Source organism: Hemibagrus wyckioides, linkage group LG04, assembly GCF_019097595.1.
Source record: "Hemibagrus wyckioides isolate EC202008001 linkage group LG04, SWU_Hwy_1.0, whole genome shotgun sequence".
Classification (NCBI taxonomy): domain Eukaryota; kingdom Metazoa; phylum Chordata; class Actinopteri; order Siluriformes; family Bagridae; genus Hemibagrus; species Hemibagrus wyckioides.
The window spans coordinates 29,042,270-29,058,698 of NC_080713.1; the positions used below are offsets into that span (position 1 = coordinate 29,042,270).

At 38.2% G+C, this 16,429-nt stretch overlaps 1 protein-coding gene across 2 annotated transcripts in view; it reads right to left on the reverse strand.

Annotated features, from left to right (window-relative positions):
• The window catches only part of LOC131352418 (protein unc-13 homolog C-like), a 203,088-nt gene that overhangs the window by 104,418 nt on the left and 82,241 nt on the right, over positions 1-16,429 (reverse strand). For both annotated transcript variants that reach the window (XM_058388541.1, XM_058388540.1), the window contains exons 13-17: positions 11,250-11,403; positions 10,352-10,420; positions 9,025-9,114; positions 7,269-7,397; positions 1,279-1,412 (exon numbers count right to left, since the gene is read on the reverse strand). In XM_058388541.1, the coding sequence (XP_058244524.1) occupies positions 1,279-1,412; positions 7,269-7,397; positions 9,025-9,114; positions 10,352-10,420; positions 11,250-11,403 (576 nt within the window). The remainder of the gene's footprint in view (positions 1-1,278; positions 1,413-7,268; positions 7,398-9,024; positions 9,115-10,351; positions 10,421-11,249; positions 11,404-16,429) is intronic.

Sequence of the window (16,429 nt, forward strand, 5' to 3'; positions counted from 1 at the left end):
CACTCTAAGAACAATTTAGTTCATTTGTCTAAATTTGTCTAATTTAGAGACTTAAAAAAAAAAATTGACCCTGGGGTCAATAATAATATTTATTTATTTATTATTATTATTATTATTATTATTATTATTATTATTATTATTATTATTATTATTATTACTGCTTTTTCTTTCTTTTTTTTGTTCATTAAAAATATTTATTTATTTATTTATTTATTTATTTATTTATTTATTTATTTATTTATGTAAGAACCCATTATTAAACACTGAGATAAATCTGATGTCTAGGATTGTGATCTGTTTAGATTTTTTTTCTTTTTTGAAAAGGAAACGCACAGTGTTCTGATGTAGAAAATCAACATAAAACGAAAATTTCTTTATACTTCTGATGGTGTTCACAGGTAAGAGATATCTGTAAACATTAAAATGCAGAACATTTCTGAATGCTAATGAGAAAGGAATTAAAATGTTGGCAATTGAAGTTGTTTTTTCTGTCATGAGCATTTGGCAAAACAAAAACAAAAACAAAAACAAAAACAAAAACAAAAACAAAAACAAAAACAAAAACAAAAAGGATAGAGGATGTTAGAGGATTGAGGTGTGTGAGGTTGTTGTGCTGTTAGAGGATTGAGGTGTGTGAGGTTGTTGTGTTCTGTTAGAGGATTGAGGTGTGTGAGGTTGTTGTGCTGTTAGAGGATTGAGGTGTGTGAGGTTGTTGTGTTCTGTTAGAGGATTGAGGTGTGTGAGGTTGTGTTCTGTTAGAGGATTGAGGTGTGTGAGGTTGTTGTGTTCTGTTAGAGGATTGAGGTGTGTGAGGTTGTTGTGCTGTTAGAGGATTGAGGTGTGTGAGGTTGTTGTGCTGTTAGAGGATTGAGGTGTGTGAGGTTGTTGTGCTGTTAGAGGATTGAGGTGTGTGAGGTTGTTGTGCTGTTAGAGGATTGAGGTGTGTGAGGTTGTTGTGTTCTGTTAGAGGATTGAGGTGTGTGAGGTTGTTGTTCTGTTAGAGGATTGAGGTGTGTGAGGTTGTTGTTCTGTTAGAGGATTGAGGTGTGAGAGGTTGTTGTGTTCTGTTAGAGGATTGAGGTGTGTGAGGTTGTTTTTCTGTTAGAGGATTGCGGTGTGTGAGGTTGTTGTTCTGTTAGAGGATTGAGGTGTGTGAGGTTGTTGTGTTCTGTTAGAGGATTGAGGTGTGTGAGGTTGTTGCGCTGTTAGAGGATTGAGGTGTGTGAGGTTGTTTTTCTGTTAGAGGATTGAAGTGGATTGGTGGTGAGGTTTGCGTACTGGTTGAGGACAGGTGTGTACGCTGTCCTGTCTTCGTCGATCACAGATACCATCAGCGTGATGAGCTTTGGCCAGAAGTCCAGGTTCTTTATGGATGGCCCTTGTTCCTCACGAGGCAGGTCCTGCTTCTTTGTCTGCAATGAGAGAGAAAAAGACAGATGAATGTAGACAAGATCCATGTTTCCTCTCTTCCCTGTGTCCTCTTCTTCTCCCCTGCAGGCCATCTGAATAATTCACACCAAAAAGGCCAGAACATTCCAGCTCTGAGTTTCACCGTGCTCGGCTCCTGAAGCTTCCTCAGGGCAGGAACCAACAGGCTCTGGTTCTTTCTTACACACACACACACACACACACATACACACACACACACACACACACACACACAGACACTGACATGAGCAGCTCATATCAAACCCACACTGAACCCCTCATTAGGATGTTTATCAATAATACAGGTGTTACATTCTGTCCACATCTCCACATCTGCAACTTCATCAACAACTTCTTCTTTTTTGGAAAGAGTGAGAGATTAGATCCAGCACTGGGCAGCTTGTAAAATGGAGCGCTGCAGTTCTAGAACCCTCATTCAGCTTCATGTTGAGTTCTAGAGCCATCGACATGTTTGATGATGACTTTTAGACCCTTCTGTGTTTAGAAGGTTCAGTTTTAGAAACCCTCTTCCTGTTTAACGAAGAGTTCTAGAACCCTACTCTCCTTTAATGTTCAGTTCTAGAACCCCTGACATGTTTCATGAAGAGTTCCAGACCCGTTCAGTCTGTGTAATGTTCAGTCATAGATCCCTTAGCCTGTTAAATGTTCATGTCAAGAACAGTCATTCTATTTCATGCTGAGTTCTAGAGCCCTCACCCTGTGTAACAAATGTTCAGTTCTAGGAGCCTCAACTTGCTCCAGGCTGAATTCTAGAAGTCTAGAATTCTAGAAGCTTCAGCCTGGTTAAAGAAGAGTTCTAGAACCCCAGCCTGTCATGTTCAACTCTAGAACATTCAACCTATTTCTTGATGAGTTTTAGAACCTTTGACTTTTTGCTAATTGACATGATCAGTATGAGTATCAGTACAGCCATCATGATTATTACTTCGTTATCATTACCTCGTTCAATCATTAACGTCATTAATGTTATTGTCATTATCATCATTATTGTTATTGTCATCACCATTATTCTTGTCATCATTATCATCATCATTATCATCATCATTATCATCATCATCGTCATTATTGTTATCATTATTATTGTTGTTATCGTTGCTATCGTCATTATTGTTATTGTCATAATTGTTGTTATCATTATCATCATCATTATTGTCATTATTGTTATCATTATCATCATCATTATTGTCATTATTGTTATTGTCATTATTGTTATCATTATTGTCGTTAATGTTATTGCCATTATTGTTGTTATCATTATCATCATCATTATTGTCGTTAATGTTATTGTCATTATTGTTGTTATCATTATCATCATCATTATTGTCGTTAATGTTATTGTCATTATTGTTGTTATCATTATCATCATCATTATTGTCGTTAATGTTATTGTCATTATTGTTGTTATCATTATCATCATCATTATTGTCATTATTGCTATTGTCATTATTGTTGTTAATGTTATTGTCATTATTGTTGTTATCATTATCATCATCATTATTGTCGTTAATGTTATTGTCATTATTGTTGTTATCATTATCATCATCATTATTGTCGTTAATGTTATTGTCATTATTGTTGTTATCATTATCATCATCATTATTGTCGTTAATGTTATTGTCATTATTGTTGTTATCATTATCATCATCATTATTGTCATTAATGTTATTGTCATTATTGTTGTTATCATTATCATCATCATTATTGTCGTTAATGTTATTGTCATTATTGTTGTTATCATTATCATCATCATTATTGTCATTATTGTTATTGTCATTATTGTCGTTAATGTTATTGTCATTATTGTTGTTATCATTATCATCATCATTATTGTCATTATTGTTATTGTCATTATTGTTATCATTATTGTCGTTAATGTTATTGTCATTATTGTTGTTATCATTATCATCATCATTATTGTCATTATTGTTATCATTATTGTCGTTAATGTTATTGTCATTATTGTTATTGTCGTTATCACCATTATTCTTGTCATCATTATCATCATCATCATTATTGTTATTGTCATAATTGTTGTTATTGTCATTATCGTTATTATTGTTATTGTCACTGTCATTATCATCATTATTGTTATCTTCATTACTGTTTTTGTCATTATTCTTGTTATAGTTATCGTCATTATCATTATTGTTTTTGTCATTATTATTATCATTATTGTCGTTAATATTATTGTCATTATTGTCAATGTTATTGTCATTATTGTCACAATTCTTATCGTCATTATTGTTATCATTGTTGTTAATGTTATTGTCATTATCATTATCATTATTGTCATTATTGTTATCCTCATTATTGTCACAATTGTAATTATCATTATTGTTATTGTCATTTTTCTTATCTTCATTTTGTCATTATTGTTATTGTCATTGTCGTTATTGTCATTATCACCTTTATCATCATCGTCATTACTGTTTTTTTATTTCATTGTCAGTATTGCTATCGATAAGTAAAAAAATCAGCTTCTTATTATAGATAAGATAGATAGATAGATAGATAGATAGATAGATAGATAGATAGATAGATAGATAGATAGATAGATAGATAGATATACTTTATTTTAAACATGCCGTTGCTGCCTCTCTCCTTCCGCGTGCAGGAGTTATTTCCTGTTAAATGTTCATGTTTCATTTCATGCCTCTTTGCCTGTGAATTGAGATCACTGTATGATTCTTTGCCTCAGTAATGTACGGATCAGCGTTAATCATTATTTTATCTTTATGCTAACATAGGAAAGCTAAAGGGGAGTTCTGCAGAATGTTTCTGTAAGCTCATTCTCAGCGGCTAGAAAAGAGCAAAAAAACACAAAAAATAGATGTCTAGAGCAAACGGCTACATTTCCTGAAACCCAGCGCCCATCACCCTGCAGAAGCCTTTGAGGTTCTCCTTTCCTGTCAGCGTTGCCGGGGGTGGGGGGTGGGGTTGTGTGTATGGGGGGGTGTTTAGGTAGAGAAATGTTTTCAGCATAAAATTCCCCGGATATGAAGCGACTCATCGGGCGTCTGCTTCAGGAACAGATTTATTCACCACACTGCTGCTGGATAAGAGGAAAGGACAGCGGTTTGCAGATTCTGTATTTTTCAAACCTTATCTAAATTAGCTCAGACACACACACACACACACAGCTGTCTATGTGCCTCAGATTTATTGCCTTCTCTCAGGAGACAAAACTGATTTTTTCCCACCGTGTCCGTGTGTCGAGGCACACACCAGCTGTGTGTGTGTGTGTGTGCGTGTGTGTGTGTGTGTGCGCGCGTGTGTGTGCGCGTGTGTGTGTGTGTGTGCGCGCGCGCGTGTGTGCGTGTGTGTGTGTGTGCGTGTTGTGTGTGTGTGTGTGTGTGTGCGCGTGTGTGTGCGCATGTGTGTGTGTGTGCGTGTGTGTGTGTGCGCATGCGTGTGTGTGTGTGTGTGTGTGTGTGTGTGTGCATGTTGTGTGTGTGTGTGTGTGTGTGTGTGCGCGTGTGTGTGCGCGTGTGTGTGTGTGTGTGTGTGTGCGCATGCGTGTGTGTGTGTGTGCATGCATTGGAATTAGCCCTGTGATTAATAGAAAGTCATTTCCGGAAGCTGCATCGAGTTCCATTAGGGTTATGAAATAATCTGCTCAATTATTTAGCAGCTGTGGGTTTGATAGACGTCGGGATCAGACGTGTTCACTGCGTCTGATCTGACGTCTCTTTAATTTAGACGACGTTTCAGGGGAGTGTAGCACGAAATTCTAATTTACGCTAGCAGCAAAGATAAATGATCTCTGTGTGTCACAAATACATGTAAAGGAACAGAAGTTGGCCACTTTGACATATAATCATCTTGCGAATACAGTCCGATCATCCTGACTCGGATCTCTCACACAACGTTTCTTCTTTATCCTACAAACACATCTGATAGTGAAGTCACCTGACAGGAAGTGAGGGCAAATCTGGGTTTAATTCATACATCAAAATTCCATTTTTTCCGAATGGTTTTATCAATCTGAGCCGCAGGTGAATATATTCTGAACAGCTTGATGTTCCTGGAACAATTGCTGATGGTCACAGGGGCTAAAGGGAGGGGCTCGAAAGTGCTTGGACCCCTTAATCGCCTCTCGCTCAATCCAGTCATTATACAGAAGATGAGTAATAAACACAACATGCACACACACACACACACACACACACACAAAATAACCAAAGAAGGAAAGAAAACCCTCATCATGCATCAGGATATCATATTTTTTTGCTTAGGACCAACCATCAGGGAATAAACTCCTCCTGCCCCCCCCACCAGCTGAAGAATGGCCTCTTCCATGTCTGTCCACTCCCTTGTCCCTCATATTATTCCTCACTTAGTGGTCATTCTACAAACACACACACACACACACCACGTCTGAACAAATCTACTCCCTGTGTTTCTTCTCCTCCCCTCTCCACCTTTCCACTCATTTTTAATCTCTTCAGATAGAATCTATAACTCGTGCTCCTCCCTCTCTCCACCTCTCACCCCCCCTCTCTCCCCCTCTCCCCGCCCCCCCCCTCTCTCACCCCACTCTCTTCTGCCCTCTATTTCTCAGAAATGTTTCATCCCTTTATCACCCCTCTCTCTATTTCTTTTTAATCATCTCTCTATAATCTCTCTGTCTTTCTTGATGTCAATTTCTCCCTCTCTCCTTTGCGCTTCAGCCCTCTATTTCAGAGAAAATTTCATTCTCTCTATCATCTCCCTCCTTCTCTCCCTCTCTCTCTCTGTCAGATTGAGGGGTGTAATTGGGGCGCACTGGTGATATAAATATCATTATTATGTAAAGGAACAGGACTTTAAACAATACAGTACTCAGAGCTGAGAGAGAGAGAGAGAGAGAGAGAGAGACAGGCAGACAGACAAAACAAGTGAGAGGTAGAGAGAGAGAGAGAGAGAGAGAGAGAGAGAGAGAAAGAGAGAGACAGAAAAAGAGAGATAGAGAGATAGACAGACAGAGAGAGAGAGTGAGAGAGAGAGAGAGAGAGAGAGAGAGAGAGAGACAGGCAGACGGACAAAACAAGTGAGAGGTAGAGAGAGAGAGAGAGAGAGAGAGAGAGAAAGAGAGAGACAGAAAAAGAGAGATAGAGAGATAGACAGACAGAGAGAGAGAGTGAGAGAGAGAGAGAGAGAGAGAGAGAGAGAGAGAGACAGGCAGACGGACAAAACAAGTGAGAGGTAGAGAGAGAGAGAGAGAGAGAGAGAAAGAGAGAGACAGAAAAAGAGAGATAGAGAGATAGACAGACAGAGAGAGAGAGAGTGAGTGAGAGAGAGAGAGAGAGAGAGAGAGAGAGAGAGAGAGAATAACCACAAATGATATTGTTTCTGAGGCAGAACACTGTGTGTGTGTGTGTGTGTGTGTGTGTTCCTATACTCACTTTAGCTGCTTTCCAGACTTTCTCTATATCTCTTTACACACACACACACACACACAGTGCTGTAATCTGTACACACGTTATATAACTCAGGCACTGAACCCTCGACATGTCTCCTGAACCCAAATCCTCTTATTAATGAGCAGCGAGATAGAAGGAGGACTGAGTTTATAGAGAAGATGAGAGAGAGAGAGAGAGAGTTGAATGTTTATTTATTTATTTGTTATTTATATCGTTATTTGTTTGGGTATTTTTTTCAACAGAAGCACTCTTCAGTGATAAACACAGTTGCCATGGTGATGGATGTTGCTGTACAGCTGAATGGTGAAAGGAATCTAATGAAGAAGTTTGATTTAAAAAGATGTCTGATGATAATGTCAGGTGTGAAGCCGAGTTACTAATACCGCCACACACACACACACACACACACACACACACCTGGTCGAGCAGCTGGTTGTAGAGCTCATGGCAGTTGTCGAAGATGTATCTGTAGGTGGAGTCGAGGCACGCTCTCACACAGTCCTTCACCACCATGCTGGCTCTCGGAGGACTCTGCAGCTCCTGCACCTGAAGATCAGACAAAAATGTGGAGCAGCACATCAAAGCAAAACAGCTAGCACTGAACATCACGGAAAATCATTTAGCACAACGTTTAAAAAAAACACATCAAAGGAGTGTTTAGCGCATTAACGAATAACAATGATCAAAAAGTCAGGTTTATTAGAACATCAATGAATATCAAGGAAAAATAGATCAAATAATATAACAAACATTTATAAAGTTACTGACAACATAAAAAACAAACAAGCAAAGAAATGCTTCGCAATATCAAAGCAAATGTTATTATATTAAAGAAAATCAACTGGACAAAATACACATTTATTACACATTTATTACACATTTATTACATATCTATTACACATTAATTACATGTCAACTTTTACATTTATTACACAGTATTTATTACTTGTATCACTCCAATGACAGACTATATTTAATCTTCATCTTTATCTATTACATATCTATTACACATCTATTACACATTTATTATAATTTTATATCTAATTTTATTTCATAGAGCCTTCTATCAAAAACAAAACATAATAAGTTGTTAAGATAAAAAAATAAAAACAATAAACAATAAAAATGATTTGAATAAATAAATAAATTAGAATTATTGGTAAAAAAAAATAATAAACTAAACTAAACTAAACTAAACTAAACTAAACTAAACTAAACTAAACTAAACTAAAATAAAAGATCTGGCTTCCCTGCAGAAGATCTACAACACTTCTGAAGTTGCGTTTTTTCTGTTCATCATCTCACTCTGTGTCTTACAAAAGTGAAAGGATTTTTTTTAAAAAAAGAATTGAACATTGTAAATCTGATGCTGCTTTTTATTTGTGCTACAAAAAGAAAATCATGTTTGGTGCAAAAACGGTATGAAGGCTGCAGTGAATCTGGTGCTGGTGTTTGAGCCGATTGCGATGCGCCGCTTTAAACAGCAGACGGAATCAATTAACGCTAACGATTCTGCACTAAACATCACGAATCTCATAAACAGCAGCAGTAAGAGGCACAGGCTGAGTCCAGGCTTTTAATGGAGCTGTTGTGTGAATATACATTGAAATTAATCCTCATTATTTCTGGAATGCTCCTCATTAATATGAGCAGAGAGTGGGAGGAATCAGATAGATAACGTTTACCTTCACCTGGACCTTTAGACTTTCTGTACTTTTAATAAGCTGTGAGAAAATCAATGCTTTCATTTCATTTGTTTTCTACACAGGACGTTTGGTTAGCAGCATCAGACATCAGATCTTCCTACTGAAGGTACAAACCACGATTTCTCCAGGAAAGAAACTCTTCTATAGATGACATTTTGGTTTGATGTTGACAAAATTTGACAAAATTTGAGCAGTTTGTCTTTAGTGTACAAAACGTGAGGATGCAGTGAACGCTCTGTGAATGTGTGTGTGAGTGAGTGAGAGAGAGAGAGACCTGGGTAAATGGGGAAAACCTTCACATGGTCAATATTATATTCAAATAGACAGGTAGAGATGGGCGGGGGGTGCAAGAGAAAGAGAGAGATGTAGAGAGAGAGATGTGTGTGTGTGTGTTTGACTGTGTGTGTGTGTGTGTGTGTGTGTATTTGACTGTGTTTGTGTGTGTGTGTTTGTGTGTGTGTGTGTACCTTCATCCTGAAGAAGGTGATGCTGGTCAGTAGATCAACTGTAGATTTCAGGTCCATGAGCCTCTCTGGATTTCCAGCAGGAAAATTATCCTGAAATTCCAAACAAAACCAAATCAAATCAAGCTGAATTTATTTATTTCATTCTCTCTCTCTCTCTCTCTCTCTCTCTCTTTTTCTCACTCCCTTCCTGCCCCCTCCTCTCTCTCTTCACCCACCATCCATTTTCAATTCCAGTTCTAAGTTTATTACTAATCTAAAATCCCATTATAGTGTCAATACGACAAAATAAAAGTGAGTGAGGAAGATCAAATGATTGATTAGGTTTAGTGGAATTTCTCCTCATTACTTTTTCACACAGACACACACACACACACACACACAAACACACACACACACACACACACACAGGATCACTTTTCAGTGAGGAACCTGTGGAGTCCAACACAAAAACTGGTGGTGAAATAACGTGTGTGTGTGTGTGTGTGTGGTGAAGCTGATCTGAATCACATTACTGTCAGGAAGCAGTGCAGTGGAACAGACAGGAAGTGTGAAGGTGATGTGTGCTGGCAGACTGCCAAGTCTGTGTGTGTCCAAGTGTGACGTTCACGTCGGTCTGATAGGCCTTCACTGTCAGCATGTCTGTGTGTGTGTGTATGTGGGTGTGTGTGTGAACCAGCTGCCCATCCAAGCATCCATCCATCCATCCATCAGTCAATCAGGAACCCATTTATCTATCCATCCACCCATCTATCCATCCATCCATCCATCCATCCACCAGTCAATCAGGAACCCATCTATCCATCTATCCACACACCTGCCCATCTATCTATCTATCTATCTATCTATCTATCTATCTATCTATCTATCTATCTATCTATCTATCTATCTATCTATCTATCTATCTATTGTAAACAATTTACCTATTGTAAACAAACATCCATCCACTATTCTATCCATCTATCTATTTATTCATCCATCCATCCATTCATCCATGTATCCATTCATCCATTCATCCATCAGTCAATAAAGAAGTCTATTTGTAACCCATCTATATATCAATCCATCAATCCATTTATTTATTCTTTTGTAAACAAACATCCACCCAATATTCTATCTTCCTGCCATCCATCTACTGTATCTATTCATTCACCCATCCATCCATCCATCCATCCATCCCTCCATCTCTGTGAATCTACATCATGATTTCTTCTGGTTGTTGATGTGACTATTGCACATTGTTAAAAATTAAAAAATGTATTTTCTTGTGGAGATGAATTTCATTCACAACTTTTTTTGTTTACTCCTGTTAAATTTGTCCTTTTCTTACCCGGTATTTGGAGAGATCGATTCTCAGAGAGTTGTGTAACTGATCCAAGAGTTTCACAAATTTCTCTCTCTGTGGAAAAGAAAATAACACAATATCATCACAAGCAGAGAAATACAGTATACACAACTTACACAACATACACAACATACACAACTTACACAACATACACAACTTACACAACATACACAACATACACAACTTACACAACATACACAACTTACACAACTTACACAATATACACAACATATACAACATACACAACTTACACAATATACACAACATACACAACATACACAACTTACACAACTTACACAATATACACAACTTACACAACTTACACAATATACACAACATACACAATATACAGAAAATTCATATCATACACATGTTCTACAGCAGAACTTATAGTACTGATAAATGACAGGATGCGTTCTCTATCTATCTATCTATCTATCTATCTATCTATCTATCTATCTATCTATCTATCTATCTATCTATCTATCTATCTATCTATCTATCTATCTATCTATCTATCTATCCATCCATCCACCCATCCAGCCAGCCAGTCAGCCATTCATTCATTTCATCCATCCATCCATCCATCCATTCATTCAACTCAACTATCCATCCGTCCGTCCGTCCGTCCATCCATCCATCCATTTCCCTGTTTATCCATTTCACCTATCCAGCCATGCTCCATGTCTCAGTCATCCTCTATCCATAAATCCATCCAGTTAACATCCTCTTCATAAATCAGCATATTTTCACCCTTTCATCCATAATAATAATAACCTTTTCCCCCCATTCATTCATTCATTCATTCATTCATTCATTCATTCATTCATTCATTCATTAGTTCCTATACCTGTCATCCTTCCATCATTAATCACACACTCACCCCGAAGTTGGAAGCAGCAAAGCGGTCTGAGGCGGAGATGTTGCTGCTGGTGGTGGTGGTGTGAGCGAAGTAGGCATTAATGTTTGCCAACAGGTTGCTCATAACAGCCGGCACTCCGGGACACATGTACTTTGATGAGAGGCAGGAGAAATGACTGCAAAAGAGAGAGAGAGAGAGAGAGAGAGAGAGAGAGAATAAAGTTCATAGAGTTTCCCAGAGCATCCATAAACACCACAACATTACAGCTACACACTGCTGCTGCTGATACACTTGTGAAATCCAAGTTCTTGCATTCATTTATTGTGAAAATTTTTCATAAAAAGAAAAATGATGGTCCTTTTTATGCCTTCTAAGCATTTAGCTTTCTAAATTATAAACAACATTAACAACAGACAATAAAAACAACAACAACAGCGCAGTTTATGCTAATGAAGCTATAAGAGTGCAAAGTGAAGATAGCATTCTTCCTCTTCTCAACAATGTTGCATAGTTTATAGTTTCGGACTTTTTATTACAACAGAAAACTTTAAACTTTAATATTTATCATATCCAGTTCGACAGCCATTGTCTGTGCTTTGCAGTGTATTACACCACACTGATAATCAATCCTGCCTTCTTATACATCTATTTTATTTCTAACCTAACAGTGTAGCTCTGTTGACCTTTCACCCAGTTTTCTATATATCCAGCCTCTTCATTCATACTTCTAGCTACACATGTTCACCTTCCAGAATTCTTTTAGACCAACATCCACCCATCCATTTATCCATCCATCTAAGCATCCATCCGATTCTTTTATATTATTTCCAATCCATCCATCATTTTGTGTTATTTTCAATCCATCCGTACATCTGTCCATCCATCCATTCGACTGTCCGTCTGTCTGTCTGTCCATCCGTCTGTCTGCCCATCCATGCATACATTTGATTCTTTTATATTATCTCCAGTCCATTCATCCTTTCCCTCTACCTGTCCATTCTTCATTCCATCCATCCATCTATTTACCCATCCATCCATTCATTCATCCATCCATCCATTTACCCATCCATTCATTCATTCATCCATCCATCCATTCATCCATCCATCTTACTTCCAATCCATCTGTCCATCTGTCCATTCTTCTGTCCATCCATCCATCCATCCATCCGATTCTTTTGTATTATTTCCAATCAATCCATCCATCCATCAATGTACCCAGTCATCTACCCACTCATCCACTCATCCACCCATCCACCCATCCATCCATCCATCCATCCATACTTTTAGTCTTCAAAGTATGTATATAATGTATCTAACATCAGCTTCCATTTAATTATTTAATTAAATTTTATTTCTTTTAATACAAATATATATATATACAAATACAATTTTAAACAATTAGATGACACAGGATGATTTTTGAAATCTAACCAATATCATGACTGTGGTATGAGAAGCAAAGTGAGGAGGCAGGGACAAGGAGCTGTGAGCTTCTGGACTGAAAACTGAAAGATGATGATGAAAGACATCAAGCAATGAAAGAGGAGAGTCATTAGAGGGAGAGAGAGAGAGAGAGAGAGATGGAGGTAGAGGAGGATGAGAGAGAGATGAAGGAGGAGAGAGGAGAGAAAGACAGATAGATAGATAGATAGATAGATAGATAGATAGATAGATAGATAGATAGATAGATAGATAGATAGATAGATAGATAGATAGAGAAAGGGGGAGAGAGAGAGAGAGAGAGAGAGAGAGAGAGAGAAGAGAGTAAACAGAGAGAAAGAAACAGAGATAGAGGGTAGAGGAGGGAGGGAAGATATAGAGACAGAAAGAAAATGAAACAGTGAAAGGGGAAGAGATGTAATCATAGCATAAAGGAGAAAATAGAATGATAGAGAAGATGGTATGAGAGAGAGAGAGAGAGAGAGAGAGAGATTTAGAAGGAGAGATGAAATTAAAGCAAGTCAGAGAGACAGCAAATGAGATAAAGGAAGGAATGGACAGAGAGCAAATAAAGCAGCAGTGTTCAAATACACTAAAATAAGCAACAGCACTGTGGAAAATTACACACACACACACACACACACATGTGCGCACACGCACACACACACACACGCACACACACACTCATGCACACACACATGCACAGTGTTCAAATACACTAAAATAAGCAACAGCACTGTGGAAAATTACACACACACACACACACACAAGTGCACACACACACACTCATGCACACACACACACATGCACAGTGTTCAAATACACTAAAATAAGCAACAGCACTGTGGAAAATTACACACACACACACACACACACAAGTGCACACACACACACTCATGCACACACACACACATGCACAGTGTTCAAATACACTAAAATAAGCAACAGCACTGTGGAAAATTACACACACACACACACACACACAAGTGCACACACACACACACTCATGCACACACACATGCACAGTGTTCAAATACACTAAAATAAGCAACAGCACTGTGGAAAATTACACACACACACACACAAGTGCACACACACACACATGCACAGTGTTCAAATACACTAAAATAAGCAACAGCACTGTAGAAAATTACACACACACACACACACACACAAGTGCATACACACTCATGCACACACACACACATGCACAGTGTTCAAATACACTAAAATAAGCAACAGCACTGTGGAAAATTACACACACACACACACGGGCGCACACACACACACACAAGTGCACACACACTCATGCACACACACACACACATGCACAGTGTTCAAATACACTAAAATAAGCAACAGCACTGTGGAAAATTACACACACACACACACACAAGTGCACACACACACACTCATGCACACACACACACATGCACAGTGTTCAAATACACTAAAATAAGCAACAGCACTGTAGAAAATTACACACACACACACACACACGTGCGCACACACACACACACACACGTGCGCACACGCGCACACACACACACACACACACACACACACCACAACTAAAAGCAGATCTGTGTTCAAACAACTCAAAATGAAACTTGAAAAAGGGATCAGGTTAATTGAACATCCTCAATCATCCTATTCATCTATTCATCAGTTTATCTCTTCATCCATCCATCCGTCCATCCGTCCATCCATACTTCCTTCCACCCATTTGTCAATCTGATAACCCCCCTATTCATTCATCTTCTATCAGATGTTTTAATTATCCACTATCAACATGTACTATATCCATCCATCCATCTATCCATCCATCCATCCATCCATCTGTAGACCCACCCACCGATCCATCCATCCATTCATCCATCTGTAGACCCATCCATCCATCCATCCATCCATCTGTAGACCCATCCATCCATCCATCCATCCATCTGTAGACCCATCCATCCATCCATCCATCCATCCATCTGTAGACCCATCCATCCATCCATCCATCCATCTGTAGACATATTCAGTGGAGTATATTTTTGTAAAAGTGTATTAAATACAGCACATAACTCACAGTAATGTAATAAATGTGAATGAAACCCGCTGAAGGTGGAGTATCATTGATGATCCTCCAGCACCATCAGAGAGTGTTTATGTCATTAGTATGTTGGTGTTAAGTGCTAGTGTTAAGTGGGACTGACCTCAGAGAGATAGAGAGAGAGAGAGAGAGAGAGAGAGAGAGAGACGTCCACACGGAGCCAAACCCAAACCCCAGCTAACGAGAGTTTCACACTGCATCCACTCAGCTAATAATAAACACCTCCCTCATAAACACCATCACTCTCAGTGTCTTGTGATTATTTCATTATTTTACTTTTAGTTGTTTACTTGAGCTGAGGATGATAAATGACTCGAAATTATTCTTCATTAGTCACCTCTATAGTGGTGAAGTATTTATTTAAACTCTTTTATAATGGCCGAATATCATCATGAATAAATAATCAAACCTTTCATTATAAACGTTTTAAATGCTAATGATCAAATGATTCATTCATTATTTATCATATTGCTACTCGTCTGTGTTCCATGAGCCCTAAGGGTTCCTCAGAAAGTCCTTCTGGGGGAACCGTACAACTAAAAGGCTCCAGAGTTCAGAGTTTGGTGGGACACGTTTCACACGTTCACAAGCCAAGAACCCACATTTCAATTATCAGCTGAACATTTCAAGAACCTAGGAAGTTTTATATATTCTAGAACCTGTAAACGTTCTTTAGTAATATATTAAAAAGTTCTAGGCTCTCTTATGCAGTTTATACTGTATATACAGGGTTCTCTAAGGGTTCATTAGATGCTTCTAGCCTCCACAAATGGGATCTCCTGCTTGAGGGTTCCTTCAAATGGACAATGCAGGAAAATCTGAGGGTTCTAAAGTATTATTATTATTATTTATTTATTTATTTATTTATTTATTTATTAAGTTGATCCGCATAACTAAAGGTCATTAGCTTAACACTAGGATCTCCTTGGAAAAAACCTCTGGTGGTTTGTGTACAGGAACTTTAAAGGATCCTCCAGAGGGATTAATGAGCTCTTATCACTGTTCCATGGAAGCTGGAGCCCATGCACAGGTACAAGCTCTGATGATTCTCCCATGCAGAGAAAAATACAATCAAATACAAAAGACTGCTCCAAAAACATGTTTGGTGTCACTGATGGATTTAATCAGCAGGAAAACCAACAGAGAAAACAGAGTTCCATTAAACATGTTTTTTTTTTGCACAATTAAGGGATATTATCTTCCAAAATCTTCACTCTATATGATAATTAGATATTTTTTTTTATGAAACCTTCTGTAATCCATCATTGGGTCCATAACATTCCTGAATCTCACATCTGTAACATCTGCAGTGACTCAGTTATTAATAACAGTAATTAATGGACTAATCAGAGGGTTATTAAGTGATATTAATCACAGGGTGTGATATAAAGATGTTTGGGACGGAAATTGAGTTTTAGTATGGATGGTGTGTGTGTGTGTGTGTGTGTGGTGTCTAGTCTCATGAGTGTTCACGGTGAGTGACGTGTTAAAGAGTGTATCCAGGTAAATCAGAGCCTGAACACATCGATGATCCCGCTAATTAGCGCTGTTTGAGACACGTGGATAAATAACGACTCGGTGAGGGGGAGGGGGTGGGTTTTGACATCACTGGGGCTTTCAGAAAAATATTGATGTTTGTGCTTATACACGAGATCGAGTGTGA